Source organism: Phoenix dactylifera, chromosome 2 (genome assembly GCF_051530095.1).
Source record: "Phoenix dactylifera cultivar Ajwa chromosome 2, Ajwa_hap1_PhDact_Kaust_v1.1, whole genome shotgun sequence".
Classification (NCBI taxonomy): Eukaryota; Viridiplantae; Streptophyta; class Magnoliopsida; order Arecales; family Arecaceae; genus Phoenix; species Phoenix dactylifera.
The window spans coordinates 41511898-41529075 of record NC_143191.1 but is presented as its reverse complement, the minus strand read 5'-3'; the positions used below and the strand labels follow the sequence as shown (position 1 = coordinate 41529075).

The window sequence follows — 17178 nt, the reverse complement described above, 5'->3', positions numbered from 1 at the left end:
GGAGGAAGACGGAAGCTAGGGCAGTGCCAGAAAGGAGAAATAGGGGAGTAGCTAGGGCAGAATGAGGGCTCGATCGGGGTCGGGCGCTGGGTTTGGAGGGGTCCTAGCCTTCGACGACGCTTATAAGTGTTTACGCGTCGTGTTAACTCGACGCTTATAAGTGTCGTTTTAGGTCGAGAACAACAATAATGCTTAAAAGCGTCGTCCTAGGTCTAGTTTCCACGCTTCCCAGCAACACTTATCGCTTAAGAACTATGACAACACTTTTAAGCATCATCGGTTTTTTCAAATTGCCGACGCTCATTAGAAGCGTCGGCAAAATTTGGTGCGGGAGCCAAATTTGCCGACGCTTTTCCTTAGCATCGACTTTACTTCTTTTTTTTTGTAGTAGTCATTCAAAAATAGCTGAGGATCTTTAATCACTAAAACATAACATACTAAATACAGTGATCAGATAACTTCGATGAGGATCACTAATGATCTAAGATCACCATAGTAATCCCATTTGGGTCACCAAATGCTACCACAATTCGTATGGGTCATGTGCCCCACTCTGATATATTTGCAATAATCGAGAACCGCATCCAAAAAAACTAAACAGAAGGCGTTGTTTGGATTACTTGACCCTATATAAGCATCTAAATTCTATCCAATGTATAGTCGATATGGAACTAAACATACACTACACAAATCCTCAAATATTAGCTCTCAGAAATTATTGATAAGGCCCCCTATCGGATAGCTCTAGTATGGTCTACCACACAAGCAGCAACCCAGCCAATAACACAATTGACTTCCCTATTAACATGCTCAGCAACAAAAGCTATGCAACCTGAGGAAAGCTTTCAAATATCTAGGAGCAAGGTTGGAGTGCCCTTCACCTGATGTTTTGGTTTTCATATTTTGGCCCTCTACGGATTCCTAATCCCCACAGCAAACCCTCCCTCTAGTGCTGCGGGTCCCCCAAAGACTTCAGCCACCATACACCAAATCCTCCGCTCGGGACAGGTCAGGGACCACCTCTTCGTCACCACCAAGATGCTGATGTTTTGTTACGCCTCTGGAACGATTGGCCGTGCTCCCCAAAATCTACAATGGCATCCATCACGTAAACATCTCTATCTGGATACAGTATAGTATGCTACAAAATGGAATTAGAATTTTTCACATGAAGCCACTCTATAATACACACTAGACTTTGAGATTCACACCTCTCTTTCATGTACCACCAAGCATATGTTTGACGCCACCAATCAATGTGATGCCTAATAGGAAAGTCGAAGTCTGTATCCAAGAAACCCCTATCAAAAATCTTTTTTTTTTTTTTTCGCTTTGATGCAGACCTAAATCATACCTAGAACAAGGAGTGCTAAGATAATCTTCCAGCAATTGCTTTTAAGAGGTGAAGTCTTCGATATTCCACCCAAAGACCATCCAGTATACTTTAGGATCCTAGCTAGCCCTAGGAATTTGTAAGCAAGAACAATGGAACCTGTTGCACATTAGCTTTGAGCCACAGGTGTTGCATCTTAAGCACATCTAACAGTCTACTTCAACAGGATTCTAGCACATGAAGTTCTACACAGTAACGTCAATTTCTTGTGCACTCTAACTAGTACTCGGTCTTTTTAGGAAAGAAAAGAAACAAAAGAATAGCAACATAATGGAGGTTAATCTCCTGTAATTTAGCAAATAGCAACCTCGAAATTAGACATCCAAAAGCCAAAATATTATCTAAATCTTCGAGTGAACAAGGCAGCAATTTTACATGAGAGAAGGAATAATGGACGTCCTTTCAATAAAGTGGAATGTTTGATTTCATGCAGAAGAGTACGCTGCACGCCAATTAAACCCGTCAGTTCACATTAACATCGATCAACCCAATTTTTATCAAATAATGTCTCGGCCCAATTTGATTATAAGTTACAAGCAGGCTTCAGATCTGGATCAAAATTCCCAAAACGGATGCACGTACACCGAGTTTTCCATCAAAAGAGGACTGAAGTAGACTCGATAGATCCGAGAATGGATCGGATTGACCTGCTTCCGATCCAAAACAGATCTACAATTAGTCCAGCCCAATCTAAACCATCAAAAGTGGCGCATGTAAATAGAAGCTAGAATAGGAACTAGTGTAGTATCTACACTATGTGAGCATAAATCAGGAATTAGAGAAGAGGCTAATCTGATTAGGATCAATGGAGGAGGATGAACAAGGCAAAGGATCTCATTCCTTCCTTCTGCAAAAGGACTTTAAGGAAGGGAATATATGATTGTGCAATATGCACTAAATTAGAAGAAGAGCTAGCCAAGCTCAAAGTGAAATGTTGGGCTTGCTCTTGATGGATTGAGCCTTGAGGAGTATAGAACCTTAGATTGTTAGAAAATTGGGGCATCATAATGTGTGGATATTTGAATTACCTTAGAGTATAGAGAGGAATTAAAATCATTTCACTTATGAAGGAGGCAAATGGTTCTGTTGACTGGATTGTTTTCTTTGCGGCTCACCATTTCGGTGGTTTCGTCTGGGTGGATAGTGGATCTGTGCCAGAGCTTCTGTGTAGTCTCCTGTTTTCTGATTTTGTTGACCGCATCTACATCCGTAAAGTATGAGCCACCATTATATCAAATAAAGAAAAAAAAAAGAAAAATGGTGAGAATCACATGTGAAGTTTACTCTCATATAGAATAATTAGTATGAGGTAGATGGATCGAAATAGGTGATTAGGTCCAAAATCGAATGACTTTGCTTAACTTATTTAATCTATTTAATTTGATTCACTCCGTTGTAGTTCATTGCCTATTTAATTAAAAAAATAATTAGATTCAAATTTAAATTTTTGACCCACTTAATAATTATGCATAATTTCAATTAGAATCTAAAAACTCCTGGCTCCATGAGCCTGCAATTCATGCATTTAATACTTCACCCTCTAAGAAGCCATTAATCAGTATCCATCACAATCGTTCATCTGCCCTGATGCTGATTTGGCATATTGTCAGATGAAATTATTATTTTACAAGCAGCACCCACGTTTTAGATGGATGGCACTAAAAATGCATTAAAGAGAGAGATTTTTGATTTGGTCACGGCCGTTGGCGCTTGGCATTTGGGGAGATGTACTTGCTGACCCTGTGCGGTTGGGGCGTTCGAGCCATATCTTTGTCCGGTCCGGACCGGGTTCATCCGTGTATTTTGCTGGACAAACAAAAATCAAGGAAGCGGGCGGTAGGATGATTTTGGATAACCGGTCCGGTCCAACCCTTAATCAGGTCTGTTACAATTCTATATGCGGTTAAAGATAAGATCCGGTCTGCAATCTGAGGCCGACCGTATGGATCCTATGTCAGAGCGGCAGATGGATATAATTAATAAAGAAGGCAAACGACAAAGCTTGCGCTCCCACCCGTAAGCGAACATGTCCACGTGCTCACCGTCTACCTACCCATAAGCGACCACGTCCCACGTGACAGGGGCTGAATTCTCCAATCAAGCTGATCAATTTGTTTTGCACTTTTGCACGTAAAACCATATAATTTTTGAATTACAAACGGATATCGATCGTCGGCTAACCAATACTAGTATATTTCTGGGAAATTATGATATGCATATTTTCTTGAATAAAAATGGGTATATGATGGACCATAATGATCATTTTGATAAATATATATGCTATTTTTGTTTTACTTAATTTTATTTATATATGCTATTTATTATTATTTTTTGGATATCTTAGGGTAAGTATATTTATATTTATTTTAGAGAACACACACAATATAATATAATTTTAATAAAATATCATTCTCTCTTTCTTTTTTTTTTTTTTCTGTTTTGATGGCCCCCTTAACAGGTTGGGAAACATTTGTTTCAATGCAAGCATTTTATACATTAACAAGAGTTTTATCTTGGGGTTGCAGGAGGAGCAGTTTTTTTGGCGGGCTGTACTCACGTGAGATTGATATAGGTGCCGTTTTTAATTAAAAAAATAATAAAAAAAGGAATTATAATATCAAATTTGATAGGGGGTAATATGCAGAATCTCGTTCGCCTTTCGTCGCCCTGGTGGCTATTTATACCCCCAAGTTGCGTTTCACTCACTCCCTCCGTCCTTCTTCTCGACCAGAGCAGAGCCGTGATCCCAGGTGAGCTCCTCCTACTTCGCTTCTCCTAAAGACCCTGAAAGGGATCTACCTTCCGACTCTTTAATCTCTCGAGCACCCATCTCTCTTTCTCCCTCCCTCCCTCCCCGCTCCCCCCCTCTCCCCCCTTTCTCGTTTCAATCTCTTCTGCGAGCCGTTTCCGGCTTCCCTCCTCGATCTTTTCTCCTGTTCTGTCGCACAATCTCTCGCTTATCCCGTGTGGAGATTTTGCTTGAACCCTAATTTCTAATCATATTAATATCGTTTTCTTTGTCTTCTTGAATGTTCTTTTTATTTACTGGTCGATATATTGCATTTTTTTGTAAATCGGTAGTTTTCTCCTGTGATTTTCTTTTTTGTTCTCTTCTTATCGTGCATAATTTTGCTCTTAGGGTTAAAAGAAAAAAAAATGGTTATGCCGTCAATTCTTGAATAGATTATCGAGTTTTTCTTTTAAATCACTATTTTAGTCCATTATTGGAAGAGGTAAGGAGCCTTTTTTGCATCAAGATCGTATCTATCTTTTCAAAATGCCTGATCTGATAGCAATTATTTACGTAATATATGCATGGATTTAGTGTGGGTCTTGGGTATTTACTATTCAATGTGTTTTTCTTTCTTTCTTTCTTTCTTTTTGTTTTTTTTATTGCCTGAAGAATTCATGCTTACCTATTATTTTTCTTGTTTTTGTTTCTTCATCGTAAGTAGGAGGCTGTATTATCTAATCTCGTTTGGATTCACTAATGGCTTCAGACCAGATCAAACCCAGAGGTAATTTAATCACCACTCTGAACCATCATATATCGGGATAATTGAAAATCTTGAACTTTAGGCAGTGCTCGCTTTTTCTTTCTTGGGTTAAATTTCATATGATTTCTTTCTTTTGTTTAATGCTTCTCGAGGCTTATGGATTTGTGATGAAGAGTTTATGAAGTAAATCCCTTAAAGATGGAAAAAAGCTTGTTAGATTGGGTTATGTTTTTTAGCTGTGCTTCAGATCCATGTATTTTGTTGCAGAATGCTTGTTTAATTTAATGGGTGCATAGGGATTTCTTTTTATCTGTTATTAAGTCCTTAAATCTTGAATACCGGTAACTGTTTGAAAGGAAAAAAATAATTCTCTGCTTTCCTATTGATTTCAGAGTAAAGCTGTTGATTGTTTTTATTCAATCGTCTTCTCATTTTCTTTATTAAGTTTTTGTTTTCTTTTCTTTTTTATTTGTGTATTATAAAACACTATCACTGATGGTCTGTAATGAAGAGTTACAATTGTTATTTGGAGAGTGCATCACGATCCTTACCAGCTTAGGTCTGTTAGGCCTATTATTGCTCTCAGCTTATCATCATTAGAAATTCTAATGGATCAAGTACTTTAAATGGGATTTACCCAGTAGGTAAAATAAATAATAAGGACCTGGAACTTTGATAATAAATTCTTCTAAGTATAAGTCAGTTAATCATTAGAACTCTTTTGCTTGGTTTTATCACCATTAGAAGCTGCAACACATTGATTGATACATCTACTAGACTTGCCAGTTTCTGATGGCCAGCATGTAGCTAACTTATGCGAGTTACTCAACAATTAGACAAAGAAATTGACATCTTCTTTTTTATCTATAAGTTTAAGCTTAGGAATGCCTATATCACATCCATGGTAGCAAAAAGTGCTTACTTTGGTTCAAGCTTTCAACTTTGTCTAACTGGTACAATGATAATTTTTTCAGTTTTCCAAGTTTTGTCTCTGCACCATTAACAAGTGAGTCCATGTCATACTGAACTTGATAAGTTGATAGTCATTCATTCATCACGAAGATGACAAGTTATAACATATGTATATGAAAATATTCTCACATTCTTGTATCTTAAATGCGTGAAGTGACATTCCATAATCAATTTTCTTGTCTTCAACAGTTGCTGTTTGTTGTTCTACAATGACTCCAAATGTGGCTCAAAGACTACCAACATGAAGTAGTGCAATTAATTTTTGTAATGCAAGTTATATTTCAACCTTATTTCTTTTGATATGCTATTTTAACTCTATCAAATTGTAGTTTTTTTATGATAATTTTGGTATGCCTTGGTAATACTTGAATTTGCTTCTAAGTGAAAACCTCAGATTCATTATTTCCTACTATTCATGATAATTTTAACACAAGCTGTTTATTAAATATAACTAGATCCATTAGATTGCGCAATAGGAAAAAAAGGTGACCATTTAACTTTGAGTAGGCTGTATTATGCAACAAGATGAAAGAATTTTTTAGGGACAGCGTCCTGAAGAGTTTTGAAATATGTACTATAGAGGAAAAAATTTTCAATGCTACTGGACTGAGCTTTGGCTTGGTTTTCCAAAGTTTACGAAGCTGGTTGATTTTGAGATTGCCCCAATTGAATATTGGACATTGGAATAACGTCTGTGTTAAGGAGTAGCTTTAGTTGGATGCAATATATATTTGCATATGCATGCATGCATGAGGGAGGAATATTCCATTTCAAATGTTTTTCCATGTAGCTAGTGCTTATTTTTGTGTTTTTCCCTCATTTTATTCTGGACAGATGTATGTATTGTTGGTATTGCACGTACACCTATGGGTGGCTTTCTTGGCGCCCTGTCAACTTTGTCTGCCACCAAACTTGGGTCTATAGTGATTGAAAGTAAGACATCATCACTTTTTGTGTTTCTCCTACACTTTTTTCTTTATTGTTGTGACATATTGGGCCTCATGAATTGATCATCTGATATGTTCAGGTGCTCTTAAAAGGGCGAATGTTGCTCCAGCTCTTGTACAAGAAGTCTTCTTTGGCAATGTTTTAAGTGCCAATTTGGGGCAGGCTCCTGCTAGACAGGCTGCACTAGGTGCTGGAATTCCGAACACAGTGGTCTGCACCACCATTAACAAAGTATGTGCGTCTGGACTGAAAGGTATGAGGCAGCTAGTTTTTAGTGAACTACTAGTATAAAGTTTCTGACAGGCAGATCTCAAGCACAACATGTTTATTATTTATTAACAGCTACAATGTTGGCGGCACAAAGTATCCAGCTGGGTATCAATGATGTTGTCGTGGCTGGCGGCATGGAAAGCATGTCAAATGCCCCCAAGTATATTGCAGAAGCAAGGTTAGTATGTCATCACACTCTTCTTTTTCTTGTGCAATCGATGGAGTATTGCCTTCCCAATAAGCAATTAGTTATGTTTAATGAAACCTAAGTTTTTGTTCTCTTTGTGGGTTCACACATTTTTTTTTTCTGAGTTCTCTGGTTCTCTGGATTGCCATTAGATTCTGCATAATAATTATAGTGTGCAGTTGTTACAATGTAGTATACATCCTGTATCTTTACTCTGGGGATATCTGATATTTAGCAGTTCATAGAAATGATGTAGACTAGATGAAGCGCAATCCTTTTTTATAAATACTACTCACAAATTCCTCTGTTTTAAGGTTAGTGCGAGCTTGTGAACCAGATTGACTGTGCATTCATCTTCTGGTCAGTCTATTAGTATGCGAACAACACATATACTCTATGTAGTATTTTGTCATTCTTCCTTATTCTTGTAACAAATCTTGAACTGTTAATAGCACAAAATATACATACATGGATGTGGATAAATAGAGAGATAGACAGACAGATAGATATGTGTATGCATATTGCTTGCTGCCTTGGGAGCTGTAGGAATTCTTCTGTTAGATAACTTGATGATATCATTAACCTCATTGTGAAAATTGGACACAGTTTACTTGAATCTGTTTTGTAATGATGTTTTTTGGTACTTACTGATCTTGTCTATTGATTCATGTAGAAAAGGATCTCGATTTGGACATGATACTCTTGTTGATGGGATGCTTAAAGATGGTCTATGGGATGTGTATAATGATTTTGCCATGGGAATGTGTGCCGAATTATGTGCTGATCATCATTCAATAACAAGAGAAGAGCAGGTGATGTACTAAATATTAACTTTTATTCCTCCAACGATGTAAGAACCCTTGAGATATCCCCCACCCAAAAACAAAAAAAAAAAATCATGTACACTGTCTTATATGAACATAGAAAATGTAGATGTTGGCTTTGTTGCTTGTGCCAAACTTAAACAACTCCATCATATATATGTCATTGGAATTCCATATTTGAGCTACAAAGATTATAGTATTGGATAAAATTCTCCATCTACTGTTGTGTTTGAAGGAATTTTAGTGAGAATTGAAAATTTGCTTCTAGTGATAGTACTTGCTTATAAGAGTTCCTATACATTATAACGTGCATGTGTTCAGTTATTTTTTTGATGTAACCCTTTGTAGTATTATAAGGATGCATGGTGACTGAATTGATAAAGAATTTACGTGCATTGAATCATGGTGGCACCATGTGCTTTGTTTGTAGGTTGCTTGGTTGGATTTTGTTATATGCATATAAATCTCACAAATTATAAATATTATTCCTAATTTCTCTGTATAAACTTTTCATTCATGTCCACCATCCTTTAGCTTCAAGTGGTGTTAATGGGAGTTTTAGTTGCCTTTCTGCGCATGATCTTAGTTTCTTTGCATTGCCATGTAAATCATATATTGCAATTTATGATTCTAGCTCGCATAGATGGCTGATTGATCACTTGTTGGTTCTTGCAGGATTCTTATGCCGTTCAAAGCAATGAGCGTGGAATAGCTGCTCGAGATATTGGTGCCTTTGCATGGGAAATAGCTCCGGTTAGACTTCTTGTTCCATAAACCATTGGAGCAAATATTTAACCTTTTTTTTAAAATAAGTTTGATGTATTTCTCTCTGGATGAGATAATGCAGGTTGAGGTTTCAGCTGGTAGAGGAAGACCATCGGTAATAATTGATAAAGATGAAAGTCTAGAAAAAGTAAAGTCTTCTAAATCTTTCAGTAATATCAGTTTTCATGCAATACCATAATTTACAGGTTGCACACTGTAGTTATTAGAATACATCATGAGATCACTGTCATGTTTTTTTCATCAAAATTTTAAGCAGGAAAAAGCAGGCATCTTTTTTATGATGTCATACCCTAAAGAACTAAATAATGATATAATTGATATGAGGTATTATTATTTGGAAATGATGTTTCGTAAAGTTTTTACAATTGTGCAGTTTCTGTTGACTGAATATATTTTTGCCAAACCAAGAGTTTAATTTCTGAGAAATCTTAAAACTTCATTCTAAGATTGAGAATTCCAGTGGAGACATGTTTTGTTCATATCATTCTGTATGCTTCAGTTGACACCAGCTCTTAGTCGAGCTCTTAAAAAAACCTAACCATTTCCAGGTAATGTGATCCCTCAAGGTGCGTAGATATTTAGGCACTCCTCTACACCCACCTCCTTTCAAATTAGCATCTAAAGATTAAGCTCCAAACTCCTTTATATGATATATTTATAGGACTGTCAACAGCCAGACTAGGCCCAGGATATGGTTTGCTTGAGCCATGCTTGAAACTGGGAGGAATGCACCAGGGCTGAACCTCAACATGAACCTAGACTCTTTCTTGGGCCAAATTGAGCTCAGAATTGATCTAGTTAAATTTTCTTATAATCTAATCTTAAGCCCAGCCTTATCTCATTCAAGCTGGAACTTTCGGCCTGGGTGTCAGGCTAAATTCTGAGCCTGGAACAGGTTTTTTTTTCTTCGATTGGGCATTTGGGTCGATTGTGCTGGATTGACCTATAGTAACAATTTCATTATGAGTAGATGTGAAGTTGTACTGGTAAAAGTTGGGGACAAGAAGAGTTAGAGAAAAAGTAAAAGTAGAACGATGTTACTTTGTGCATACTCTTGACTCTGGCATAGCAATAGCCAAGAAATATGCCACTTTTCTAGCATTGAGCTAGATGTCATTGATCTTGTATATAGACCTCTTCCACCATTGAAACAGAAATATTCTTCTTCGTTATCTCATTACTGATGTAGTAGTGTCCCATTGTTGCTAATTGCTTTGTTTTTTCGAATCTCTATATATGCAGCATATCATGACTAAACAATTCTTCATATTAGTTTGATTTTGTTTATGTTACCGTTCAAAGTTTTGTCAGTTGCAGCTAGTGCTAAACTTACTGGCATAAAACCCGTCAATATTTCTTTTTTACTTAATTATTTTCTTGTCGTCTGGCTAGTTTGATCCTGTGAAACTGAGGAAGCTCCGGCCAAGTTTTAAAGAGAATGGTGGTACTGTTACAGCTGGAAATGCCTCTAGTATAAGGTGGTTTCCCATCTTTAATATTGTTGCCCTTCGCATTTCTTTTACAATAAAGTTCATGTGCATTGGAGAACTGGTGCATCATTATTAGTAGTTTTTGCTATTGAATTACTAGTGTTAAATTTGATATTGTATCATGCACAATAACTTTTTCCCCAACTTAACGTTGTTTCACATTAGTTCCATTATCTTCTTTCTATTATAGGAAATTTTAAATTCATCGTCGATATCAAAAGGTTTTTTCAATTGTTTCAACACTTTATCATGGGTTGTGTGTAAAGCAATGAGGAATAGTTTGCAAGTGTAAGGGGCCCATTTGGTATTGCCTTTGTTTTCTGTTTTTGTTTTCAAAAATCCAGAAAGAAAAATGAACTAGACTGAACAAAATGTAATATAACTCTTTTTTTGAAATTGTTTGTAAAATATTCAGAGCTTTTAGTAAAGCAAGGAATAAAAGGATTTTTGTGCAAATGCTTTCTTTCCATGCAATATTTCATGAATTTATAAAGAAACAAAAACACAAAAAGAAAAACAATACCAACAGGCCCTAAACCAATGTTTTAAGTTTCAGTACCAGGATGATTTAACATGTTCTCGATGTCAGTGAAAAAAAAAACTAACCAAGAAACCAGCAAGCAATGCAAAGTTTTTAAATGATATATCTCATGGTACATGTACTGCAATTTATAGTCAATTTTTCACATGGATTTAATTGCATCTGTGGTTTTGCTTGATGAGCTCAACTTCTTTGGTTTTTCTACTTTTGGGTTGTCATGGATTCTTCACTCCATTGCCAGTCTCCTTTTGGTGGAAAGGCGGTTTGTTTCTTGGGCAAGGAAGCAACGTTTCTTTGTGATATACCACCAGTACTGTAAGCTATATTGGAGGGAGCGAAGAAAATAATTATTGTATGCAGTTTAGGGTTTAGATGATTGCCATTAGGAAGCTTTTAGCTAACCTAATATTTTAGCTTTTGAAGAAACCTTGTTAAGAACCTGGTTGAATTGCCATTTCAGGCCATGCTTCAAATGTCATGAAGGTGTTGATTTAGTGGGGCATGCAGTTAAGGTAGCCATCCTTTAGAACTAAACATGTCCTTGTATTTTCCACTAACAAAGCTTAATTGGCTACCGATCAAAGAAGTATTTGATGCTAGGGATTAACAGCATATAAAATTTAAGCAGTAAGAGGATCTTCTCTATCTTTGCTTTCTTACAGCTACGTTTTGTTTGATCTGAAGCTTCAGATAGATATATCATGAGCCCGTTCCTGATCGTGTGCACTACTCATTATCAGCTGGATTTATGTCACAGTCCCTCAGCCATATATTGCTTAGTCTGATGGTTACTTAGTTGTAACACACTGTTTACTACTTAGAAGATCTTCATTTATTTTTCAAGATTTATTTCTTGTACTCTTGCTTGCCTTTCTGCTTCATCATTAAACATGGTTTAGTGCTAACCGAGTTAATGACATCAGTATTACTTTGTTTATCATTGTACTCTATTCCATGGAAGTGACTTTTATATGGCATTGTGTTGTCTCACGTTTGAGTATTTGGGTGGACTATCAGTGCATTTTCTTTCCCCCAACTTCTAGGTGATGGTCTCCTGGTGATGGGTAACATTTTAGATTGATATTATGAATGCTGATGATAGTTATGCACTTAATGCCATTGTTATATTAGTTTAGGATCATGAAAATAAATACCATGAATGCCTCTGTAGCTGGGGAAGGCTTGAAATCTCACGTATTGACCCCATATAAGTTCAAGTATCAGTATGTACAACACTGTATGACCCACATCTACTCACAGTTCTCCGAACTGGACAACTGCCCATGTAGATACAGCTTGATATGGCATGTCACACGGGGTATAGATGGCAAACTACGGTCAGGATTTCAAACCATGGTGCAGAGTAGAGAATCTTCATGCAGCAATAAACTTTTTTCTGAAGAATGTTTACTTTTGCACATTTATTTTTATAACATGTTAACATATTCAGTGATTCATGACTCTAGTCTTTGAGAATATTTTGGAGGTGCTGTGATCTTTTTCTTTTCCTACCTTTTGCTCTGTATTTCTGATTTTCTGTTTTGAACACTGAAAATGATCTGATAGTGATTGGTTATAACTCAGGTAAAATCTGAATATACTGGATTGTGTACAAGTGTAGACACTTGTAAAGTTGTAATTAATATTTTTCTGACTCCTTTTTTTTAAAAAAAAAATATTTTGAGGATAGTGATGGTGCTGCTGCATTGGTCTTGGTGAGTGGAGAGAAGGCACTAGAATTAGGATTGCCAGTGATTGCAAAGATCAGAGGATATGCTGACGCTGCTCAGGTATGGTCTATGAAGAAATAGAAAGCCTTTTTTTATACCACATTTAGTAAATATAATCAATCAAGTTTATGGATTGGAGGGTCCGGTTGTTTCACTCAAGGATTATGGTTTTTTTTTTTTTTTTACAATTCCTTCTTTCTTGTAAGCTATCCTTCCTTAAAGCTATAATGAGATTACCTATGCAGGCTCCTGAGCTTTTTACAACAGCACCAGCACTTGCAATACCAAAGGCTCTCTTGAAAGCTGGCTTGGAGGCTTCTCAAGTTGATTATTATGAAATAAATGAAGCTTTCTCTGTATGTTTTGGCAGTTTAACCCCTAATATTTGTAGATCAATTGATTACTGTCCTTGCATGTGTATTTATCATTTAGCTCTTTTTGGCAGGTTGTGGCCCTAGCAAATCAGAAGCTTCTTGGGCTTCCTACTGTAAGTATTGACTTTCTTGCCAATTAAGCACTTGCTTTCTTGATCTCTCTCTCTCTTTCTACAAACACATATATAGTATGCATATGTATTATTATATACATATATATATATATATATATATATATATATATATATGTATTATTATATACATACATATATATATATATATATATATATATATAGAGAGAGAGAGAGAGAGAGAGAGAGAGAGAGATGAACTTTGGGACTCTCAAGAGGAGAGGATATCTACTCTTCTCTACTTCAAAATTAATAATAGGGCATCCAAATAAAAAATCCACACCAGTAATCATAATTTGTGCCACTAAAAATGTCAATAAATAAAAATCATGTATTTTGATAGTTTCTAACCTAGACATTGTATGGACACAAAAATAGGCGGTTTTTATTGTGCTATCAGGCTAAAATATATGATGAAGCATTTAAATTGAGAATTCACCTTTTCAATTATGATTTACATGTGTTAAAACATGTATAGATTGAAAATAGATTTTAATACTTAGATCATAGCAAAACATAGTTTTGTATCATTTTGACCATTCATTTTTATGTCCACATGAAGCATAAATCAGTGGCCACTAAAATATGTGTTTTTTTTATTTGTAGGAATTTTTAGTGGTATGGATCTTTGATTTCGATATCATATTATTGATTTTGGAGTTGACAAGAATAGATACCCTCTCCTCTCGAGGGGAGCGTAGCCATCACATATACTCACGATGCAGTTTTCTTGGCACCTACTCTCTGTCATTTATGACATAAACTTTGTGCTCTATGTGGTTTGTGTTTTTGCTTCTATTTTCAGGACAAAGTTAATGTCCATGGTGGAGCTGTATCTTTAGGACACCCTCTAGGCTGCAGTGGAGCTCGCATTTTGGTGACCTTGTTAGGGGTGTGCTTCATACATTAGCACAATTTAGCTTTTCTCAATTTCAGTTTTAACATTAACATGCCAGTATATGCTCTCCTAGAATCAGCATTGTATCAGATTGGCATGTCTTCTTGTATTCCAAAGTTTGATAAAAATTAAATACTAATCATTTTAAGTTAGTAATTTGTCTTAATTATTATAACGGTTGCTGTCCATTTAATTTTTGTCTGATATCAAGGAGTCCTATTGGGATATGTTTGGTTTGGAAGGGGGAGAAAATATTAACACAATTTATTGTAATTTTAGAGGAAAATACTGGTCAGCTTTTCCGCATTGAGAAGAAATATCTATCATTTATAAACATATATTTTTGGTTCAACAGGTTCTCAAACAGAGAGATGGTAAAATTGGAGTTGCTGGCGTTTGCAATGGGGGAGGGGGAGCTTCTGCTCTTGTTTTAGAACGCATATAAGCAGTTCCAATTAGGTAAGTTTCAACTGCTCATTATCATTTACAGTGCCTGTAAAGAAAATTTTCCCTCTGGGGAACTTTGGAAACATGCGCATGGGCAATAACTTGTATTGGTTGTTGACAATGTTCTTGCACTTTCCCATCCATTAAAAGAAGTAAACATGGGGAAAGAGTCTCAACATATGCTTGATATGTGTGGTCTCAATATGTTAAGACTTAGGGGTTCATCGTGTAAGTAATCTCGGTATTCCAAGCTAGATGAAAATTTTAAATCATGTGCCGAATTTATACTTTTTAGTAATGAAGAATAAAAGGATCAAAGAAGTTTGTTTCTTGTCAATATATTTAGAGACCTAACTTTGTTAAACAAATATTTAAATTTAATCCGTTTACTACCCTTGCCGAATCAGGCGGATGTTGGAATCTGACTTGTCCAGCTATTTACAGTCCTTATCACTCTTGGATCCAGTTTCAGCAGTCGTTTCTTGAGCCATACCGTCATAGTAGTGTATTGTTACGGATAATGATGTCGGCTGCATCATTATTGTTTAGTTTATGGATGGCTGCGCTTTGTCAAAATATTTCCACTCCACATCAGAACTATTTTTTAGCATGTCTAAATTGCGGGCATATCCAGGCATTTTGTCGTCCTAAGCTACATTTGCTTCAAGTAGCAATCAGGTGTTCTGCTATGATGGCTTTTTAACATATGGGGAATGGTGGATTCATTTAGTTTTCTGGAAATGATGTATCCTTCGTTAATTTCATGGCCCTGTGCTGACCAAAGATTCTGTTTTCTTTCCCATGTGTGCAGGCAATCATGCAGGACCGCTGGAGTGGAGCGGTCTTTGTTATGAATTTAATTTTTCTCCTATTTTTGTTGGTGTGGCCTGATGCTTGTTGTGCCAAAAATGTTCTAGTACCAATAGAGAAGTGAATTGAATCAAAACCTGTTGAGTCATCCCCACCTGCTTTATTCTTGGATCAGAATCTTATTATTATGCATAGGAGAAATGAGTGCTGTAGCAAAACTGGTGGAATGGGATGCTGCATATTGCTGGCAAGTGGCAAGAGGGAAAAATATGATGGAAAATTCTGTCTGCTAAATCGATTTATTAAATAATTATAATAATAATAATAATAACAAAATAAAATGAAGCAAAACTCTGGCGAGAGAAACAGGCTTGAAAACTTCGAAATTCTGGGAAAAAACCTGTCAGATACGGAAAAATTAAAAAAAATAGAAACATAAAAATAACTATTTAAGAAAAGGTAAATAAATTTTACCGCTGTCTGCTAAATGATTTTTAGATTGCAATAACTAAATACGGTAAGAAAAATGAATCTAGAGTGTTTGAAATGCGGGGAAGATACCAAATCTAAGCATCAGCACGGCGGCGAAGTGCTTTTGAAGGGGAGCTGGGATCTACTTTTTATTTATCATTATACTCTCTTTCTAGGAGGCCCATCCCTACCAGTCCGTCGGTGGGAGCCGACCCCTTGGCTACAAATCATATTTCTGTTTCCTTCGCGTTTCTTCAAGGTTCTGCAGCGTTCCCCAGCCCGCTGGACCGCAACCCTGCGTTGTAAACTGTAATGATGGTCGAGCTGGCGATGAAAGAGTGGTCGCTAGGTAAGGTGCTTTGAGGATTGTGTCATTCCAACCATGGTTGATCTGGGTGTTAGCTAGCCGAGAGGGTCGTCTGGCAGTGGGGACTTCGAGAAGGGCTGAGACCACCACGACATGGGTGAATAACATCAATGGACCAATCACAAGATCTCCGAGGAGGAACTTGACAACCTTCAGCAGGACTATGAGGGTTTTAGGGCTCCTAGAGAAAAAGGTGGAGGCGTCGAGGCAGGCGTGGGAGTCTACAGCACTGATTGCTCGAAGTCTCAGTCGGTGGGTATCGGCTGACTGGGTGGCTCGGGATATCAAGGCAAGATTGAAGCTGGACTATAAGATGGAGGTCTTCCCTATGGTTGATGACAACTTAGCTCTTCAGTTCAGGGGTGAGGAAGATTGGAATGCGGCGATCGTCGACAGCCCATAGCTGGTTGCCGGGCAGGTACCGGCGATGGAACCATGGGCGTCGGACTTTGTCCTTGACGTCGATTTGGTCAAGAAGATGCTGGTGTGGTTTCGGCTAGCGAGCCTTCCTCTAGAATACTATGAGAAGGAGTCCATCCTCGACATCGCGGCAGCGGCCAGGTGTCCATTGGCTCTAGATGAGTTCACGGACCCACCTCAGAAATTGCGCTACATTTGGATCAAGCTTGAGATCGACATCGCGGAGCCCTTGAAGCTAAGGATCTTCATTCAGGGAGGGGCTAGGACCTTCTAGCAAAGCTTTGTTTATGAAAACATCCCCGACTTCTGCTTTCTCTGTGGGAGAATCGGCCATCGGGACAAGGAATGCAAAACCCCATGTCGGTGCCGAAGTCGATGGAGTGTGAGTTGTGAAGGGAGCGCCCGATGCCGATGGTGGTGGAAACCGCTTGAGAAACCTCGAGCCAGCGGACGCAGAGCACCCTGCCCTGGACCGACGACCGGTGTTTGGGCCCTAGCTTGCCACGGCGAGGATTCAGCAACCAAGGGCTCCTAAAGCTAGGGTAAGGTTGAGGAAGATGTCTAGTTCGAACCCCGAGTCTACCTCTGGCCCAAGCTCATCCCACTTGAAGCTGAACTCTCC

General features: G+C 37.5%; 1 protein-coding gene across 2 annotated transcripts; it reads left to right on the top strand.

Annotated features, from left to right (window-relative positions):
- Window positions 1-4031: 4031 nt before the first annotated feature.
- On the top strand, window positions 4032-15446 carry LOC103722484 (acetyl-CoA acetyltransferase 2-like). Of its 2 annotated transcripts, none has more exons than XM_008813054.6 (15): window positions 4032-4143; window positions 4849-4911; window positions 6697-6795; window positions 6890-7063; window positions 7153-7258; window positions 7941-8079; window positions 8767-8844; window positions 8939-9004; window positions 10270-10355; window positions 12599-12698; window positions 12884-12994; window positions 13084-13125; window positions 13949-14035; window positions 14397-14500; window positions 15300-15446. In XM_008813054.6, exons 2-14 carry the CDS (start codon window positions 4884-4886, stop codon window positions 14484-14486), a joined length of 1206 nt encoding a protein of 401 aa, XP_008811276.3. In that variant the 5' UTR covers window positions 4032-4143; window positions 4849-4883; the 3' UTR covers window positions 14487-14500; window positions 15300-15446. The 2 variants fall into 2 exon arrangements, with proteins under 2 accessions (XP_008811276.3, XP_088572595.2); XM_088716469.2 differs by having other exon boundaries at window positions 4106-4143; window positions 4846-4911.
- Window positions 15447-17178: the final 1732 nt, after the last annotated feature.

Bases quoted from the DNA above. Each gene is read 5' to 3' on its own strand.
- LOC103722484 (XM_008813054.6), top strand. From the start codon at position 4,884: ATGGCTTCAGACCAGATCAAACCCAGAG. The intron at 7,259-7,940 runs GTTAGTATGTCA...TGATTCATGTAG, and splicing joins AAGTATATTGCAGAAGCAAG to AAAAGGATCTCGATTTGGAC. The intron at 14,036-14,396 runs GTGTGCTTCATA...TTGGTTCAACAG, and splicing joins TTTTGGTGACCTTGTTAGGG to GTTCTCAAACAGAGAGATGG.